This window comes from Sarcophilus harrisii, chromosome 4 (assembly GCF_902635505.1).
Source record: "Sarcophilus harrisii chromosome 4, mSarHar1.11, whole genome shotgun sequence".
In the NCBI taxonomy this organism is placed as follows: domain Eukaryota; kingdom Metazoa; phylum Chordata; class Mammalia; order Dasyuromorphia; family Dasyuridae; genus Sarcophilus; species Sarcophilus harrisii.
In genome coordinates this window covers 292740888-292762964 of record NC_045429.1, presented here as the reverse complement: position 1 = coordinate 292762964, position 22077 = coordinate 292740888, and the positions used below count along the sequence as shown (strand labels likewise).

The window sequence follows — 22077 nt, the reverse complement described above, 5'->3', positions numbered from 1 at the left end:
TTTATCACTGTATTTAGTGTTTCAGTGTACTGAAACTGTTTTCTCCCCAGTTGGAAGTCTTAGAACAAATCAGCTAAATGTTTAAATATAATTTAGACTTAATTAAACCTGTTATACTTTTATGTTTCCCACTACTGTACACATCCAATAAACACTACTTCAATGATTTTTTAAAACATTTTAATTTTTTTTTCTGGTTATACATGCATATTAACTTAAACACATTTTTAAAAAATAATTGCTTTTTATTTTCGAAATATATGCACAGATAATTTTCAACATTCACTCTTTCAAAACCTTGTCATCCAAATTTTTTTCTTCCCTTCATTCCACTCCCCTCCCTTAGAGTGTAAGTAATCCAGTATATGTTAAACATGTACAATTCTTCTTCAGTTATTTTGCTGCACAAGAGAAATCAGATCAAAAAGAAAAAATAAGAAAGAAAACAAAAAACCAAGTAAGCAACAACAAAAAAGGTGGAAATACTATGTTTTGGTCCACATTCAGTCCCCACAGTCCTGTTTCTGAATGCAGATGGCTCTCTCCATTACAAGTCTATTGGAACTGACCTGAATCAACTCATTGTTGAAAAGAGCCAAGTCCATCAGAATAATGATGGATTATTGCAATGATCATCACATAATCTTGTTGCTGTGTACAGCGTTACTTGGTTCTCCTCTCTTCACTTAGCATCAATTCGTGTAAGTCTCCAGGCCTTTCTAAAGCCATCCTTGAGATCATTTCTTATGGAACAATAATATTTCATAACATTCATGTACCGTAACTTATTTAGCCATTCTCCAACTAATAATGAACATCCACTCAGTTTCCAGTTTCTTGCCACCACAAAAAAGGACTACTACAAACATTTTTGCACATATGGATCCTTTTCCCTTTCTTAAACACATTTTTTAATGAATCATGTTAGAAAAATCAGAACAAAAGGGGAAAAAACAGGAGAGAAAAGAAAAAAGTGAACATAGCATATGTTGATTTACATTTGGTCTTCATAGTTCTCTTTCTGGATGCAGATGGCGGTTTGTATCCAAACATTGGATACAAAAAAAAAAAAAAAGAGAGAGAGAATGTTATTGACATTCTCTTGATCATTAAAACATGGAAAGAACCAAGTCTTTCATAATTGATAACTGCACATGCTTGCTGTTACTGTATACAATGTATTCCTGGTTCTGCTTGTTTTGCTTAGCATCAGTTCATGTAAATCTTTCCAGACTTTTATAAAAATCATCTTGTTCATTTTTAATATAACAGTAGTATTCCATTACCTTCCTATATCTCAACTTATTTAGTCATTCCCCAATTGATGGGCATGTACTCATTTTCCAGTTCTTTGCTATCACCAAAAGAGCTACTACAAACGTTTTTACACATGTGGGTCCTTTCCCTTCCTTTATGATTTCCTTGGAACACATAACTCATTCACTGAATTCTTGATTCTTCCTTCATGCCCTGTATTTAGGCTGCTACCAAATTTTCCATGTTCTACCTTTGAAAGAACTTAATTCATTCCTTTCTTTCCACCTTCTGCTACCATCCTAGTCTATCACATCATGTATTATATTATTAGAGCTGGAAAGATTCTTGAGGCTATATAGTCCAACTCTCCCATTTTATAGTTGAGAAATCTGAGACTTAAAGTTAAAAAACTGGGAGAGCCAGGTTCTGAGCCCATGTCAACCAATTTTGAACCCAGTACTTTTTATAATATTGTGCTACTCTGTTTTATAATTATCTACTCCCTGGATCTATTCTGTTTCATGTTTGCTAATAAATACTAGTATTTTTTAATTGGGTATTAATTTAGTTTATAAAGTACTATCATGTAAGTTAGTTCATTTTAATCTCACAATAAAGAAAATAGAGTACAGCAAATTATTGCAATGTTATAACAAACTGAAGTACCTTATTTTAAAAAAAATCACAGAGCTAGCATTTAAAAAGCCAAGACTGGAACCAAAGTATTCAAACTACAAATATACTATTAGACTTTCAGCAAGATAACAAAGCAGAAAGCTAAAAAGCTAAATGTACTTCCCAAGTGCAGAAACAATTAACAATTAGACAAAAAAGTCTCAAGAAGAAAATAGCTTAAATGAAAAGCAACAGAAAAATAAATGAAAGGGGAAGGAAGAAAACAGGTTCAATAGGATTAACAAATATTAAAGATTAAAAGAAAACAAGGAAATGACACCAGAAAGAAAGAGATGAGGAGATGATCAATATCAACAGTGGCCACAGAAAAGAAACTGAAATTTATGTGACATATCAACATAAATAAAAAGTGTTTTAAAGTAAATAAAAGCATGATCTTACTTCAGTAAGAAAGAAATTGACAATAAGGAAGGAACAAGACTAACAAAATTCAGCAGTTTAGAAATGTTCATAGAAAGAATAAATAAAACTATGGATTCGCTGAAGATAAAATGGAAGAAGCATCAGAATAGTAAAACATTTTTTAAAACTCTTGATAACTTTACAAGCAAGGATGACAGTAGTAGAGGAAAAAAACATGGGAAGATTACTTAAAGATTTTAAGACTCTCAAAAAAATGCAAAGTAAGAATATTTCAAGAAATTGCTCTAAGAAACCTTTCAGAATTACTTGATATCAAGGAATTTATGTCAGTTGACTCCTAAAGACTCTTTCTGCTTTAAATCTATAATCCACAGAACACCCTACTTTTAAAGGCAAGACTACTCAAATGAGGGATAGTAAGGAACATTTTTTTTTAAATGTGTTAATAGAAATTTTTAGGAACTACATTTACTATTGTGTGTGTTACATGTTGCACATGAGTATATGTACAAAAATTTGAATTAATTGAACTCAAGTTAAAATAAGGTAATTTTCCTTGTTGACAAAGGAATTTGATGACAAACTTTCAGTATACCTATATTGAATCCCTATATTGGTTTAAACCTCACCTCTACTATATACTATTTATATAACTGGTCCAGATCAAGTTATCTGGGCTTCAGTTTTCTCATTTGTAAAATGAGGAGATTGGACTAGATAATTTTAAGGTCTTTCCATCTGTATATCTATGATCCTATGAATGCATTTCTAAAAATAATATTTTTCATATTAGAAATATACTTGACAGAATAAAAAGACATTTATAGATCTTAAATCAGAAGAAAGACTAAAATTTGTTGCTTTTCAGCTGACTCCAAAATATTCACAAGTTGCCATTATATGAAACAACACTAACTTCATATTATAATATTAACAGAAAGAAACATGAAAATTAGTTCATGATTAAAGTTGCCATTAATAATGAAGAAAAAGCAGTATTAAATAACTTTATCCAATAGCAACTAAACCTCAAATGGAAGTTACTTAAATTGCAAAGAGATTTAGATTAAAAAAAAAAACAGTAATAGGAAGAGATTCCTCTAACAGACTATGCCAAATTTAAAAAAAAAAATAAGCTGCTACATATTTGAAAAGAATTTATTTTAAATTAGATTTGATTCATAAATGGAGAAAAGTAAATGGGGGTGGAGTATAGGGATAGAAAGTAAGAAAAATAGAAACAACCTACCCTAATGTATAGAAAATCAGCGAATTCGTGATTTTATTTTGAATTAATCACTTGCATACACTGCCCCATTTCAAAGTGTTATCTTAATGAAGTAGTTTCCCATATCTATTTGGGTTGAATAAATATTTTGATTAATATTTTGATAAATATTTTGGGTTGAATAAATATGAATATTTTGGGTTTATAAACTAGTTCTCTGTGGAGAACTAATTAGTAGTGGTTGAAATGCCTGGTTATTCTGTTAATAAAAGCATTAATTTTAATTATCGTGGAGGGAGGTGGTAGAAAATGACAGCTGTTTTTAAAAATGTAATTATGACTTGAATGAAGGTCACTAATTATAAGGTTACTATATTTTATATCATAGTTATTTGTGTTACATCCATTGTAAGCTGTAAGCTCTGAAAGAGCAACATTTGTCTTAAACTGTATCGTTGTCCAGTGCCTAGAATCTTGTTCTTCATACAAAAAATGTTTAATAAATAACTGAGTATTGAAAAAATTAGGAAAGAAACAATGGAATTAATTTTTTAAAATCAGCTATTTTCAAAAGGAACAATAAAATTGACATTAACAACTTTATATTAAAGAGATCACAACAAAGAAGAAAAAAATTTTAGATAGCAAATTGCTGCATGCCAATAAAAGATTCAAAATATATAACAAATTACCAGTTCAAGAAAGTATATATATGTAGAAGAAATTATATTCATAAGTATTCATCTTTACTTCTTTGTAAATTGTTCTTTTGTTCTCTGCTACATAGCTTTTTTACTTTATTCTTTATTTTTCCCCTTTTATCTGTCTACACCTTCTTTGAGGTGCAATGGGTTAAAGAATATAGAAAATTTAGTGACATTTTCATGATTAAAATTGCTGTTCATAATAGCTGTACCATTTAATATCTCCACCAATAGTATTTTTATTATTTATTTTTTCAGATGCTGTGCCAATTCTGGGGATATAAAGGTAAAAACACTGTCCCTGCTCTCAGTAAACTCTCATACGAATGGGGGAGACTATGTGAGTAATCTTAGAGAGAAAATAATCTCAGAAAAATTTTAGTTTCAATTGTAAAGGAGGGAATACAGTGTCAAGATATAGGTCAAAATGACTGATATCCTGATGCAGTGGGAGATCTTAATCTTTTTAAACTGAAGTCTTTTCCAGGTCCCAGTGTGTCTGAGGCAATACCCATTCAGTAGTTAAAGGCTAGGCAAGAAATAAGGCAAAAGACTGCCTAAGAAGTCTGGGAAAAGAAAACTATCAGAGTTTCTGATCAGTAAAAAGCAATTGCTTAGCTTCATGGAAGGAACTATTACTTAGCAATAAGAGCTGTCCCAAAATGGAATAGTTTTCCTTAGGAGGTATTGGTTTCTTTTTTGTGGGAGTTTTCAGGCAGTCTAGATCACTAGTTGTCTAATGTATTATAGTGGTGATTCTCTTGTGGCTTGGACTGTTGAGGCCCTTCCCATTATGAGGTTTTTATGATTCTGATTGAGCCATGATCTATTTCTCTCCTCCCTTCCCCCCCAACAGGGTTCACATTTCCAAACCTGATGTAATATCCCATTTCAAACAAAGGCAAGATTCTTGCATCCTGGAGAGAGATGTTCCAAGAGGCAGATTTCCAGGTGAGTCACTGAGAACTGGGTGAAAATCACTGTTAAAAAATACAATATGGCTATTAACTGGAGAAATGCTCACTTTGGCTGGAAAGCTCTCTTGAAGATTTTCTTCATTAATCTTTATTGTCACTTAAATTTATCATCATTCCAACATATTTTCCTCTGTCAGAAGAATAAGTACCCTGCTTCTTCTTAAAGTTAACTGAATCCATCTGGATTCTATTTTCTCTCCTTTCTTTTTCTTCTTTATTACTTGTCTGAAAGATCTTTATGACTTCATTATCCCTTGACTTTTGGTATAATTAATATCTCCCTATTCACAAATTGCTTCCCTTATTCCTTCAAATATGGATTACTTCTTTTATAAGGCAGAAAAAGAGGGAAGGCACCAAAATTAAGAGGAGGTTGGGGAACTAGCAGATTGAAGAATCAGGAAGAACATGGAGCTGAGACTTCAAGGAAGCAAGAATTCTGCAAGGTGGAGAAAAGGAAAGTGTACATTTTAAGCATGATATTGGCTAAAGTTATGTATGAAGAACAACATAGCCAGTTTGAATAGACTGCAGCATATAGGGAGGGAAGTTATGTGTAATGAAGCTAGAAAGGGATTAGGTTGCAAGTTAATTTATCCTACAGTCAATAAGAGAGGAGAGCCATGACGCTTTATTCATTAGAAGAATAACATGGTCAAATCTCTGATTATGGAAAATCACTTTGGTACCTATTTGGAAGTTGAATTAATTATATTGGAGAGAGAAGTAATAAGAGCCTGAATTAAGGTGGTAGCTTTTTGAGAAGTAAGGAGGAAGATATAATAGATATTTGGGAGAGGAATAATAATCTTTGGCAAGTGATTGGATATATGGAGTGAGGGAAAGTGGAGAGTGAAGAATTTTGCCCAGGTGACATAACTGAATGATGGTTTCTTTGACAAAAATTCAACAGAGGATGAAATTGTGGGATACAAATTAATTCTGTTTTGGAAATGTTGAGTTTGAGATGTTTACAGAAGATCCAGCTAGCTTTGTCCAGAAGCAAAGATGTGGGACTGGAGCTTAAATATGAGACTGGAGTTAGATATAAATTTAGAATCATCTTCATGGAGATGATCATTAAACCCATGGGAACTGAAGAGATCAACAAAAAAGAGCAGAAAAGAGAAAAGAACTCAGGACAAAGTCTTAAAATATACTTGTATGTATGATTTGGATGAATGACACAGCAAAAGACACTGAGAAGAGGTCAATTAGGTAGAGGCACAGCTTTACTTCTCCTGATTCCTTGTGCACTGATTTTCTACCAAGAAGTTATACCAATGGTTCAAGCTTGCCTTACTCCTTTTTTTTTTTTAATAACTTTTTATTGACACAACCTATGCCAAGGTAATTTTTTACATTATCCCTTGCACTCACTTCTGTTCCGATTTTTCCCCTCCCTCCCTCCACCCTCTCCCCAAGATGGCAAGCAGTCCTATACATGTTAAATAGATTACAGTAGATCTTGGATACAATATATGTGTGCAGAACCGAACAGTTCTCTTGTTGCTCAGGGAGAATTGGATTTAGAAGGTATAAATAACCTGGGAAGAAGAACAAAAATGCAAGCAGTTTACATTCATTTCCTAGTGTTCTTTCTTTGGGTGTAGCTGCTTCTGTCCATCCTTGATCAATTGAAACCAAGTTAGATCTTGTCTTTGTTGAAGAAATCTACTTCCATCAGAATACATCCTCATACAGTATTGTTGTTGAGGTATATAATGATTTCCTGGTTCTGCTCATTTCGCTCAGCATCAGTTCATGTAAGTCTCGCCAATCCTCTCTGTATTTGTCCTGCTGTTCATTTCTTACAGAATAATAATATTCCATAACATTCATATACCACAATTTACTCAACCGTTCTCCAATTGATGGGCATCCATTCATTTTCCAGCTTTTGGCCACTACAAACAGGGCTGCCAAAAACATTTTGGCACATACAGGTCCCGTTCCCTTTTTTAGTATCTCTTTGGGGTATAAGCCCAGTAGAGACACTGCTGGATCAAAGGGTATGCACAGTTTGATAACTTTTTGGGCATAATTCCAAATTGCTCTCCAGAATCTGCCTTACTCCTATGGTCTAATTAAATCAGAGGATAATCTCAATACAGTTTAAGGAAAAATTAGCCTAGTTTGCAAAGGGTAAGGTCCTAAGAATAGCTAGCCCAATCTATATGGTTAGGGAATTTAAAATATTAGTCAAGCCTACATTTCAGAGACTTTTACAACTCTACAAAGGATTCAATAATAAATGAAAGGAGAGGAAATAAAAGAAAAAAGGGAAGACAGGTTTTTTTTTAATTTCTCTTACAATTTGGCTTTGAAAGGTCTAGTGAAGATCTTTAAGGATGGGGAATGGAGAATGAACTAGTAATTAGGGAGAAATTGAAGGTTAGAGAGAATTGATCATTGAGAAGGCAGTCTGGTAAAGAAGGCTAGAGAAGATGGAATCAAGGAAACATGTAGGGATATTGACTTTAGCAAGAAATTGACCTTATTAGGAAAAGATAGTGAAAGGATAATGTCAAGGACTTTTGAGAAGAAAGGGAAGGAGTGGGAGATCATGACATATGACATCTATTTTCTCAGTAAAGTATGTTTAATTATTTATTCTCAATTAATTAGATAATTACCTGTAATTATCTAAATACATTTCAATGTTGTCCTCACAAAGATAATGGAGGAATTGATGAGATCACAAAGTGAGAATGTAGATAGAAAAGAAGAGTGGGCCCAGAACTGAATCTTGGAATTGGGAAGACATAATGACATCATATAGGAGAATGAGGAGCAAAAGGATTTTCCCCTTAGAAATTTTGCTATGAAAGAGAGGAGAGGTATGGGACACTCATTTGAAAGCAAGGTAAGGTTATTGGTTTGCTTTTTTTTTTTTTTTAAGGTTGAGGAAAATAACTTTTTTTGGTAAGCAGCAATGAACCCATGGATAAGAAGGGTTTGAAAATTAGGAAGAGTGATAGCATACTCAGTGAGACAAGCTCTCAAAAGAGAAAGGAAGTATCAGATATTTTGGAAGAGAGATCATCTTCCAAGATCTTATTAATATTTTATAAAACTAATAAGCTATTTTGAATACTACAAAAATAACTGTCCCCATATCTACCAAAGGAAGGGGTGTATTTTGTCATATGCTTCTTTTTTTAGATTCTTGCTTTTGGTCTTGTTAGTCCATCCTTTTCTTCCCTCAAATCTACTATATTCTGCTCCCTCCTTTCCTCTTATATAAATCCTAACAGTCTTGTAAGCTTGTAGTTCAAACCTTCATGAAGGACTTCTAAACTATCCAAGATAACATTGATATCTACCTTTTCCAAAATTTCCATTGCTATTTATATGTAGTCTGTTCCAAAAGATTTCTTACTTGATTGATTTATATTATGTATAATTCTTTTTTTTTTTTTTTTTTTTTTTTACTTCTTACTTAGATTTTTCAGCTTTTGGAAGAGAAAAGTCATATTTGTGTCCCCAGTGTGCCAGTGTCCCCAGACACTTAACAATTGTTCACTAAATAGTTGATTTTTTAAAAAATGAAAATAGATGAAAGAGAAATAATTCTCTTTCTTTTTTTGTTGGAACCACCTGCTCCATAATATTTATTTCTTTTGTCTTACCACACACAATTCATTAATTTGTTCTTTTAACAAGTATTTATAAATTAATTAAGTTTCATGTTCAGAGTTTTAAAAAAGGCTCTCTTAAAAATTATCAATAAATTAGAAATCTTTGATATGATAAGAAGTTCTGTTTTAATTATCTGTAATTATCTAAGTACATTTCAATGTTGTCTTCAAAAAGATAATACAGGAATTGATGAGATCACTAAGTGAGAGAATGTAGATAGAGAAAAAGAGCGGGCCCAGAACTGAACCTTGGAATTAGGAAGACATAATGATATCATATAGAAGAAGACTAAATGTGACACTGGGAAAATCATAACTTCTGAAAGTCTGATTTCTTTACTTTTAAAATAAGCATTGAAATATTAACCTCCCTCCTACTGAAGACTGTAGCAAAAAAAAAGTCCTTTTGGAAACCTAGAAATATAGAATAGAAACATAGAAATGTGCATTGTTGCTATTATTTTAGAGGCATTAAATGTAATACTGATGTTAATAATAGAAGAAGGAGACTATGTTCAGAGAGAAGTGAATAAGAGAAGTAAAATAAAGGAGATGTGAAAACCCAGAATGGGAGAATGGAAGCCCTGAAGTGGAATATCACACCTTGAGACTGATAATCAGTCTCAAGAGATGAGATTGGAATTGAGGACTTTTCTACACAGCAGAAAGGTTCTTAGAAAGTTCTTAAAGCCTGGGTAGTTTAGGGGAACTTATACTGAAGCCATTCCATGGAGCTGCTAAATTAAAGTATGTAAGAACAGTTATAACCTTGTATTGAAAGGTCTACTTTGGGTCCTTAGATATTAAGTCTACTTTGGATTCCTTAAATAAAGAAAACCTTGCTTTTTCAATGATTAAAAGATCTAGGAAAAATAGTATTACCTTTGGATTAAAGTTTGAAAAAAAAGGTTGAAACAGAAAGCAAACTGTAAACTGTGAAAGCCTGGTGTATATATTAACTTGTGCCAAACTAAACAGATTAAAAATCATCAATATAGCTATAATTTAATTAAGGTGATTGTGTGAAGATTCTCTTACATTATAATAAAAGAGTTTATGCACATTCATAGTGGACTGTATTGTTCTGAAAAGTACAAGCTATAAAATTATCAAGGAACTGGTGAAAAAGGGGAAGAACTATGACCCCTTTTATTTGCTATGTGATAGTCATAGGAAATTACATATATGGTGGAAGAGTTAGCTCAGGGTCCTTATATTTTGTGTTTAATTTCACCACAGCACTGGGTTAACATATTATCTTTCTAGGAACTTAAAGATTAGGTAGGAAAGCAAGACACTAGTTGGGAAAACACATTTAAAAAAATACACATGTAAGGCTATTAGTGCCAAAGTAAATAATGCAGACTGTTAGTATAGGGGTTCTGGGAATAGAGTTCAGAATAGGGAGCAAGGATTAGGAAAAGTTTTGGGGGGGGATATTTGAATGAGTTTGGACTTGAAAAGGAAAGAATGGTTAAGATGTATTTAAACATGTTGAAGGCAAAGTGAATAATTTGAACAAAGGATTTGAATCCTTTGTATATATAATATATATGTCATATATGTTATATAGATGTATATATATATATATACACATCTATATAATATATATATATATGTATACACACACACACACACATATATATATGTGTGTAATATAAGGACAATGAAAAGATTAATTAGCCTAAAGTGGATGGTCTATGGTAGGTGGAAAGTAGTGAAAAATAAGTCTGAATAGTTATGATTGGAGAAGAATTGATTCTTTTTTTTTTTATTTCAGGTAATGGAGAATTGCTATAAAAGCTCTTCTATAATGTAATGTGAAGAAAATAGCATTTTAAGAAGACTCATTTGTAGAATAGCATGTAGAATTTACCAACTGCTAGCAGATTGGCCATCTAGAAGTCTGTGACAGCAATCTACGATAAAAGCCTGATCTAAGATACTAACAATTTGTACTTCCTTGAGAGCAGACTGTTAAGATTACTTTCCTCATTTTTAATTATCTCCATTCCTTCTGATTAGCTAAATCTTCTGGTCATCTGTCTTTTTTACATCTTAGATAACATCATTTTTCATGAACACTGGATTAGCCATTCACCTGTTCATACTGGGATTCAAGAACTAAGAGTCCCATTCTCAGTTGATCTAACTATAGGATTTATTGACTTCACTCAAACTGATATACAGTTTGGACAAAAGCCATTAAGGATACATATGCACTGGCTGACTACCTTATTATCACCTAGCTTCAATATTTGATTTGAGAGATGCAATCACAAATAGTACAGTTAGTACAGTAGTGCCAAACAATTACTCTTTTCCAGAAATTCAGTCTATTCCGAATGAACTAGAAATGTTAAATATAGCAATGTTTTATATTAAGAAAGAAAAAGAGATCTTGGGCCTTTTACAACTGCATTTGTTTAGGGTAAGACTACACATAGCCTTCTTTGAATATGCTAGTGTCATGAATAGTCCAGTTAAGGAAAAAGAAACATTGATAGAATTCCTTTGGCTCACTAATGGATTCAGTCATTTTAATTGTTTCTGTCTACAAAACATGTTCCCACTCCACCTCCTAGATGAAGGCTTCTAAATCAGACTACATCAAGTTTTTCCTATTATACCTTTTCTTGACTGTTTACTAAACCTCAGCTTCCCTTTCAGTCTTCTCCCAGATTATCAGATCTGAGAATTGTCAAAGACATATCTTTAGTGTAGCCAGCACTATCAATTTTATTATCTCAGTATTACTAGAATAGTTCCCTTTCATCCACACAGGAAAGTGGAACATTTGTATTTTCAATATCTTTCAGATTGGAAGACATGGACTGAGATGAAGCATTCAAATTCAAATCAATATATTTTCAAAGAATCATCATTTCAAGGCATAGTAATGGAAAGAATAAAAATGGATGGATCTTGGAATTCTGAGTTCAAAGAAACTTTGGAATTTGAGGGTAATACAGAGAGACTACAGGGAAAACCCAACAAACTATTGCATCAGGTGATGATGCATAGAAAAACTCTAACTTGGGAGAAAGGCCCTGAATACAATGAATTTGGAGAAAGCTTTAATCTGAGCTCAAACCTAGTAACACAGAAAATAATTTTTACCGGAGAAAAAGCTGATAAATACGATACACATGAAAAAAACTTCAAACATAATTTGGATACAGCTAAACAACAAGGAATAAATCCAGATAAGAAACCTTGTAAATGTAAAGAATGTGGGAAAGCCTTCAATTATTATTCAGACCTTATTCAACACCAGCGAACTCACACTGGAAAGAAACCATACACATGTGGTAAATGTGGAAAGGCATTCAGTGACCCCTCACACTTTATTCAACATCAGAGAATACATACTGGAGAAAAATCTTATGAATGTAATGAGTGTGGAAAGGCTTTCAGTGACCGATCAACTTTTATTCAACACCAGAGAACTCACAGTGGAGAAAAGTCTTATGAATGTGATCAATGTGGGAAAGCATTTAGCCAAAAAAAGCACCTTATTCAGCATCAGAAGATTCATACTGGAGAAAAACCCTATGAATGTAGTGAATGTGAGAAATCATTCAACCAGAGGACCCAACTTACTCAACATCAGAAAACTCATTCTGGAGAGAAACCCTACAAATGTAATGAATGTGGGAAATTCTTCAGTCGAAGTACACACCTTACTGAACATCAGAAAACACACACTGGAGAGAAACCTTATAAGTGCAATGAATGTGGAAAAGCTTTTACTTATCGCTCAACCTTTATTCGGCATCATATCATTCATACTGGTGAGAAGCCCTATGTATGTTATGAATGTGGGAAAACTTTTAGTCAAAACTCAATCCTTACTGAACATCATAAAACTCATACTGGAGAGAAACCCTATAAATGTAATGATTGTGGGAAAGCTTTCAGTTCCTGCTCATATCTTAACCAACATCAGAAAACTCATACTGGAGAGAAGCCTTATAAATGTAATGAATGTGGAAAAGCCTTTAGTTACTGCTCATCCCTTACTCAACATCAGAGGGTTCATACTGGAGAGAAACCCTATGAATGTAATGAATGTCGGAAAGCCTTCAGTTGTTGGTCCAACTTTAACCAACATCAGAAAACTCATACTGGAGAAAAACCCTACAAATGTCATGAATGTGGAACAGCTTTCAGTCAGAGCACACGTCTTACTCAGCATCAGAGAATTCATACTGGAGAAAAACCCTATGAATGCAATGAGTGTGGAAAATCTTTTAGTCTAAGTACTCGCCTTGTTGAACATCAGAAAATTCATACTGGAGAGAAGCCTTATAAATGTAGTAATTGTGAGAAAGCTTTCAGTCGGCGTACCCATCTTACTGAACATCAGAAAACTCACACTGGAGAGAAACCCTATAGATGTAATGAATGTGGGAAAGCTTTCACCTGTAGTTCATCCCTAATCAGACATCAAAGATTACATGTTTGAAAGTGACTGTGTAAATATAATGAATATGGATGAAAAATAAAGTCAGACATCACTTTCTTAAATATTTTGGTCAAGCAACTTAATAGAAAATTAAGCTGATTAAGAGAAGACTCTTCTTGCATCTAAGTTTCCTTATATAGCTCCTACTGCTATACTCTATGTAAATAAACCCTTAAGAATATTTGTTGATTGAATGCTTGATTAAAATAACTTTATGTAGTAACTCATGTTAGAAGAGTCACTTAAGAGCTTTAGAAAAATCAGTCTTCAGCCAAAAAAGGATCAAGGTAAGGACTAAAGATGAGCTAACCAAAAAGAAATCATGGCTTAAGGCACCATTGTCTCCTTCTAATAATTTTTCCTTCAAAGTTGTGCCACTTGGTCAACTGACCCCAAAAAAAGTGGCAGCCACTATCTTCAATTCTTTAGAACCTGGGGAAAAGAGGATCAGAGAGACCTGAAATGACTTGGTCCCAGGATTAAGCTAGAAGTGAATCAAGATATCCTCTGTAATTCACATGGCACAAAATGATAAAATTCCTAAAACCGTAGATCTAGTCAAGGAAGCTACAACTTAAAAGGAATGAAGAAATACCTGTCCTGCTGCTTCTTTGGTTCTCTCTGTAGGAATGAACTGAGACTTTAGTCTTGAAAATAATTATAGTCAACATAGCAAACTGTTGTAAGCTACAATCTTAAATTCTTTATCACCACACCTCCCAATTTGTACAGTTTTCTCAACCATCAGAAACTTAGGACTCTAGGTTATATTATTTCCAAATCCTGACTTCTAATTAGTTGTCATTGATCCTCAGAGACTCCTTCAGGTACCTTCAGATAAGTTCCTTTTTCCTGGATTCTACATAGTCTTCCATGGTAGAGCAACTGGGTTGACTAACCCAAATCGCTTATCTGCTTTTTAGATGGAGATGACACTTCAAGTCTCACCAGAAGCCAGGAGGGGTGAACATTTGCTTTTCCTTTGTCATCTTCTGTTTTCCTTTAATTTTAAGAGGAAATTCTTAAAAACAAGACAAAAAAATTACTTATAATTTGCTAGAAACAAATTGCTTCTCTGCCCATGGTTCCCTACTCCCTCCTCTTTCTTCCTTGCATTATCTGGTATGTATCCCAACCTCCAATCCCACCCCACTTTTCATCCTCACATTCTGTCTATTCTGACTTCTTTCCTTCCCCCCCCCTTTAATTTTTCTCCCACAAATTTCTCTTCTAAAAACTATGTTTAAGAGAGAAGTGAGAGAGAAATTAGAAGGTATCCAATTCTGTACAACACTGTTAGGGGTTCAAGCTGTGTGCCTTGTGTACAGCCTCTGTATAAAATTAAAAGGACAAAATGATACAACAGTAAGGTAAGCCATTCTGTACTTTATATGACTGTAGACCATGTAAAGAGAGAATATAAGCAACAGAATTCCTCCATAATAAATCAGTATTATAAATAACTAATGGCTGAGTTTGCTCATTTAAATATAGAGACCCAGAATTTATGATGATAGAATGTTTATTTGTATGGATGTGTATGCATATGGACAAAGCAGCCTTTGTCCTTTAGATGAGCATAACAAAATGGTAAGATTGAATAAAGATGAATTTGTGTTGCTGTTAGAATTAAATTACATCATGTTTTTCTGGATTTTGACCAGATTTCTGGGTAAGTTAAACTTAAGATTCTTTTCTGTGACTGCCCTGTGGATTTTATCTATTTGTATTTTCTCCTCTACTTCCAATACATCTAAGCAGTTTTGTTGCATGATTTCCTAAATATGAGTCAAATTTTTTATTTAACTATGTTTTTCTTGAAGGCCAGTGTTCTTTGGGTTGTCTTCTTCAGCCTGGTCTTAAATGGCAAATATTTTGGTTTATTATGTTTCAGCTGATGTAAAAAAAAAAATTAGGGTAGCAATCATGAGCTCAGAAAAAGTTAAAGCTAAAATAGATTTAATTAAAAGATGTAATTGTTCTTGTTGGTTTTTCTGGAGGTCTCTGAGCAGCCTTTCTTTCAGCAAATTAATCACCACAAGAATAGCCAGGTGTTAAAAGTCCAAACCCTTTATTATCTCCTTCATAATCTAGTTTCCTTGCCTGGGACCCGGGCCAGCTTTCTGGAGACTCTTTCAGACTGGTCTTGGTCTCAATGGGGGGAGCAGGAGGACAGGCCAGCCACCACGAGGCTGATGAAGATGGAAATGAATCTCTCTGAGTCTGAGGGCTTGAGCTCCCGCCTCCTGTCCGATTGTTTTCTCTGGCTCTGAATCCCAGCTTATATGCTCTACACTGATATAAACCAATCATCATATCACTAGGAAATCATTATTGTAAGATTAAATCAATCATACTGAACTTAGAAAACTATTAATCACCATGCTAGATAACCATTGTCTCATCAATTCTACTGACTTAACACCTTGTAAAAATCCTTGTTTCAGATTCTGGCCCATAACAAAAAGAGATAAAGAGGGAAACTACATTATGTTAGAAGATGTCATAGACAATTAAGCAATATCAATACTAAAACTGTGTGCTATAAATGATATCATTTAGGTGCTGGTTTGGCATCTTGCCATAGTTTTGGAATAGAATGACTGAGCACTGCATTGAATGGGTATAAATCTGGCCCTGTATCAGCCTTTTTTTCCTGCTGTGAGTCTAGACTTACTAGGCTTAGTAGGGAATAAGTATTTACAGGGCACCTACTGTGATCCAGGTACTATGCTAAGAACTTTTAAATTATTATCTCATTTGATAAACATTTGATAATATGAACTTAATGCTTTTCCTCTTCCTCACTTTGCTAAACAGCTATAGAGGAATGTGCAATAAAAAGCATTAAAACCAGGATGCAGATATAATCAGTGAGATAGAGCTAGATACTCCGAACTACTGCAGTCAGAAGACAACATACCAAAATTAGCATACAAATAAGAAGGTGATATCTACTAAGTCAAAATCCCATGCAAATTATCATCAAGGACATGCAAATTGCTTACTGTAGTAAAAAATCCCAATCACAACCAAAATATATTTATAATGGTCTAAAACAGGGGTCTACAAACTACGACCTGCCAGCCAGATGCGGCCCGCTGAGGACGTTTATGCGGCCTGCCAGGTTATGGAAAAATCAGACCAGAAGTGACGTTAGACCTAAATTCACATTAGCAACGCACACTTCTGGCACTGGGCTGAGGTGGCAGAGACAGAGTGTGAGATGATACCGAGGTGAGGTGAGTTCCCAGGCTGGGGTGTGAGGTGTGGGGAAGGGAGAGAGAGGCAGAAGACAGCAAACTGACCGCCCGCAGCCTTGTACAGTAATAGCAGCCACCACAACAGACAGGCACGGGGGATGTACAATGCATGCTGTGCATGTCATGGCTGCTGCAGGGGGAATTCACTGCAGCAGTGAAGGTCGGAGAGTGTGGAAACCGGAGGCATCACAGTGCAGAGGTAACTTGGAGGAAGTTGGACATTGCAGTCTATATGTCTTTGTATGGGCAAAGCTATTGCTGGTATATATTTTTTTGTAGCGCTGTATATATATTTTGGTATTTTACTAATAGCAATTTGGAATCCCTAGGAAATAATGATGTCAAGAAAAAGAAAAATTGACTTGGATTGTAGGTATTCAAAAACAGTGGACTTATGATTACTTTTTCATGCAGTACAAGGAAAGAGCTGTATGTCTGATATGCCAGACACTATATTCTGTGTTCAAAGAATATAATTTGTGTGGACAATATGAAGCTCAACATAAAGATAAATATGATTGTTTGGTTAGAGAAGTGAGAAAAGATAAAATATTATCTTTTGAAAAGATACATTGACAACTCAGCAAAATACTTTTGTGAAGCAGAAGCAGCTAAATATTTCATCACTGCGAGCAAGTTTTCAAGTTACCAAGCTAATAGCATGCACTGGCAGACCATTCATGGAGGGAGAATTTGTTAAAGAATGCCTTCTCTCTGTTACCAAAGAGATGTGTCCAGAGAAGACCAATTTATTTAGTACAGTGAGTCTTTCAGGACCTACAATTACATGGAGGATTGAAGAAATGGGAGACAATCTGCATCAGAATTTGCAAACTCCATAAAAAAAAATTTCATATTTTTCCTTGGCACTCATGGAAAGCAATGATATTTGTGATTCTGCACAACTTCTAATTTTTATTCATGGGAGGAATGATTATTTTGAAGTCATAGAAGAGCTTGCTGCACTGCAAAGCATCAAAGGAACAACTACAGGAGAGGATATTTATGAAAAAGTTTTCAAACTATGAATGGTTTGGAGATGGACTGGGCTAAACTAGCCAGTGTGACAACTGATGGTGCTCCTAGCATGGTGGGGGTCTAAGAAATGAGTAATTGCACGCATTAACCAAGAGATGGACAAACATAACTATTCTCATCCAATAGCCATACACTGCCTCATCCACCAATAAGCGCTGTGTAGTAAATCACTGAAATGGAACTCTGTTATAAAAATTGTGCTATCTTGTGTTAACTTCATTAGAGCTAATGCACTAAATCACAGACAATTTCAGAAATTTCTGTCTGAGCTAAATGTTGAGTATGAAGATGTTCTGTATCACACAGAAGTCCATTGACTGAGTTGAGGGAGAGTTTTGAAACGTTTCTATGACTTACTTCAACAGATTACAACTTTTCTGCTTTCAAAAAACAAAGAAGTACCAGAGCTCAATGATGCAGAATGGAAATGGCACCTTGCCTTTCTGACAGATGTAACAGAAATGCTCAACAATTTCAATATGCAACTTGAAGGAAAGGGGAAGTTCATCTGTGATATGCAATCACATGTCAAAGCATTTGAAGTAAAATTAGGCCTCCTCATCAAACAAATGAAGGAGGAGAACTTCTGCCATCTCCCCACAACTCAAAATCTATTAGCAGAAAAACTGCTGATTGCATTCCCAAACAAAACATGTGTGGATTCACTGGAAAAATTGCAAAAGGAGTTCCAATTTAGATTTAAAGAGCTTCATCTCCATGAACAGGACATACAGCTTTTCCGTAACCCATTTTCTATTGACATTGAAAATGTGGATACAATTTACCAAATGGAACTGGCTGAACTGCAGAATTGTGACTCTCTGAAAGACGCATTCAAGTCAAGCAGCCTTCATAATTTCTATGCATCTCTCCCCTCTGAGACATATCCTCATCTCAGGAACCATGCACTCAAAATGGCAACCATCTTTGGCAGCACTTATGTCTGTGAACAGACTTTTTCTAGAATGAAACATTTGAAATCTTCAACCAGATCAAGACTAACAGATGCACACTTGCATCACTTGTTACGACTAGCAGTGACAAATATGGAACCAGACATTGACCATCTCATTAGCCAAAAGCAGGCCCATAGTTCCCATTGAAATACTGGTAAGTTTGTTGATTTAACTTTACTTCATTTTAAATATTGTATTTGTTCCCATTTTGTTTCTTCACTTCAAAATAAGATATATGCAGTGTGTGTAGGAATTTGTTCATAGTTTTTGTTTTTACTGTAGTCCGGCCCTCTAACAGTCTGAGGGACAGTGAACTGGCCCCCCATTTAAAAAGTTTGAGGACCCCTGAGCTAAACAAAGACAGGGGGGTGGAGTCCAAACTCTGGTAAGGGGGGATCTCCAGGCAGGAACCATTAGTTTGGTTCTGAAAAATTGGGGGGTAGGACCATAAATTCTTACTAACTGGGAGTTAAGAAAGTGTCTGTCAAGAGACAGAATGTCTGCATTCCCCTTTTTGCGTTTACACATTGACAATTTATAACCTTAGAGCAAATAGCCCTGAGTTATATCAGTCTTCATGAACCAGAGAGGGGTTTGCAACTAAGAGGATCGAGGCATAACAATTAGGGAAACTGAGGCAGGACCAATTAGGGAAACTGAGGCAGGACAATAAAAGAGAACTGTGGCATAACATTTCTTCCTCCACTTACCTCCTCCATTCCCATCACTCCAATCTATCCATCATAATACTGCCAGAACAATTTTTCTCAAGCATAAATTTAATCACATAATTTCACTGCTTAAAAATCTCAGTAGCTCCTTAGTGCTTATAGAATACAATTCAGATTCCTTTACCTTCCAAAATCTGACAGTCCCCTATATTTCTAGTTTCTCATGTTATTCTTTTCAGACCACCAAATAATCCAACCAAACTGTACCACAATTTATCTTCAGGATATAGTCTCTACTTGGCTATTTCAGTACCATTTATGTAAGCTGTTCCCAATGCCAGGAATAAACCCACTATCTGCTGATTTCTTGTACATCTTTAAAGTCTAATTCAAATCCAGTGTGGGAGACGTGGAAAACCTGGAAGACATGGCATTTATTTTATATCTCATGTAAATGTTATTGAGGGAATGTGATAGTTAGCTATGGAATGATGAAGATTCAATCCATATTGTACCTCTGAGTAACCCTGAGGAAGTAATTCAAACTCAGTGCCCCAAAGCAACTTTTTAAAAATATGCTTTGATAGAAAGCATATTCCTTCTAATTACAAAATCAAAATTGTTTATTGTGTTTTAGTTATATATTATGATATTTACTAAATGTTAAACCCTACAGGGTCAGAAACTTTGGTTTCTCTCTGAATAGGAATTCACTTTTATCTGAGCCGAACTTGAATTAAAAAACAAAGGAAAGTTGAGGAAAATTTGTTTCCTTTAATATAATAGTAAGCCCTGAAGTCAGGAGGACCGAGTTCAAATCTGGCTTCAGACACTTACTTAACACAGACTGAGCTATGTGACCCTGGGCAAGTCACTTAACCCTAATTGCTTCGGGAGAACCATATATATATATATATATATAGTATATATATATTGTATATATATATATATATATATATATATATATATATATATATATATATATATAAATTCCCAATTACACAGCATTATATAGTTTCCACAGCGCTTTTTATGTAACAATACAGCTTTGGACTATGTGCTTTGGTTCCATGGGAGATGTTACAGGAATTTTGGCCTCCTGTTCAAATGTCATAAGCATTTCTATAAACCTCCTTTCCCTTCCCAGACAGGATAACATCTCAAAAAGAAACAAAAAAAGAAAAAACTTTGCTGCAGTTTAGAAACCCTTGGGCACAAGGGACAGGCCTTCCCCTTCTCCCTCCCTATCTCATTTCTCTTTCCTCCTCGCACCCCAGGGCAATAATTCTCTCCCATGTAAATTCCCTTTAGATCCTCATAAAAATAATTTCTATAAAATTACTCCTTTATTTAAGGTAGAGTTTCTTCCAGAAATAGATCTTCAAGCAATTATTTGGCTTCTCACCTGAACAAAACCAATAATCAAGGGAAAAAATTTGATGCAGGTGGTGACGGTGGGGTCGTTTTTAATGTCTTTCTCTTCTGTCCTTTTCTGGGAGTACAAAATGCCTCATAAGATGAGGAAATCAACTTGTCCATTATTGACTATTTTCCTCTTGGTGAACTTTTCAAGTCGAGCCCGTCTCTAGTTAATCTGATATTATTTACTGGATATTCATTCTGTGTGTCAGATTCCTGTACTTTTAAAAAATTATCTTGTAAATTGAGTGTTCAAAACTTTTTGTCCGAAAGTATAGGTGGCTCTGAGAAGAGCCCTTGGGGTTGTGATTTTTGCGGTTTTCGGAGTCAAGTAGTTACTTAGAGCTGGTATACTTGGTGACTGCTTTAGTACCTTCAGACACTGCGTGCTTGGCCAGCTCCCCAGGTAGCAGCAGGCGTACAGCCGTCTGGATCTCTCGGGACATGATGGTGGAGCGCTTGTTGTAAGGTGCCAGGCGGGACGTCTCGCCAGCGATACGCTCAAAGATGTCGTTAACGAAGGAGTCCATGATGCCCTTTGGAGGAGATGCCCGTGTCGGGGTGCACCTGCTTCAACACCTTGTACACGTAGATGGAATAGCTTTCCTTGCGGCTGCACTTATGCTTTTTCCCGTCTTTTTTCTGTGCTTTGGTCATAGCCTTCTTGGAGCCCTTCTTCGGGGCTGGAGCTGACTTGGCGGGTTCAGGCATGGTCGAAAAGTGATAAAGTGCCAAACAATTCAGAAAAGATGAGCCGCAGCTTCCTCATATTTGGTTTACTTATAGTTTGTGTGTTCAAATGAAGCATTGGAAAACTAACGCCTGGTTGGACAAAAAACACTAAGTCCTTCTCTATTGAAAGGAACGCATGCAAATTAACAGATATCAATTTTACTTTCCAATTGGCTGGGTTATTTAAAAAACTGAACCAATCGAACAGCTTCAGCGTTATGTATTATTCCCTTTTATGACGTTTATCTCATATCCTGGAAAGAATTCTTAAAATCTTTTCTAAATTGTTTTGGTTTAAAATACCTGTATCTCTTGGTGTCTCTACAACAAATTAGTGATGTATTATGTATACTTGCTGGCTGTTGTTTTTACTTATGATTGACTATTCAGTGCTTGGTACCTTAACTTCTATGTGGCAGGGTGGATTGAACACTTGCCTTAGAATTAGAAGGGCTCATTCAGTCTTACACATGTACTAATTGTGCGACACTGGCTAAATCATTTAACCCTGTTTGCCTGTTCATTGAAAGCATCATGCTAGAAAAATGTTTCACTCGTGTTTCACCTCTGCTGGTGACGGGAAAAATTAGAAAGATTGTCCATTTTCCAGAATATGAGCAAGGGTGCTATCATGGAACTAAATTATAGATAGATCATTGCAAAA

The 22077-nt window shown here is 34.9% G+C and overlaps 1 protein-coding gene and 1 pseudogene across 1 annotated transcript; one reads left to right on the top strand and one right to left on the bottom strand.

Annotated features, from left to right (window-relative positions):
• Positions 1 to 11320: 11320 nt before the first annotated feature.
• LOC116423552 (zinc finger protein 184-like) lies at positions 11321 to 14154 on the top strand. The gene has a single exon (XM_031968435.1). The coding sequence runs from the start codon at positions 11706 to 11708 to the stop codon at positions 13332 to 13334; it is 1629 nt and encodes a 542-aa protein (XP_031824295.1). The 5' UTR covers positions 11321 to 11705; the 3' UTR covers positions 13335 to 14154.
• Positions 14155 to 20982: 6828 nt separating this feature from the next.
• On the bottom strand, positions 20983 to 21408 carry LOC116423555 (annotated as a pseudogene).
• Between the last annotated feature and the right edge of the window lie 669 nt (positions 21409 to 22077).

Bases quoted from the DNA above. Each gene is read 5' to 3' on its own strand.
- LOC116423552 (XM_031968435.1), top strand. From the start codon at position 11,706: ATGAAGCATTCAAATTCAAATCAATATATTTTCAAAGAATCATCATTT.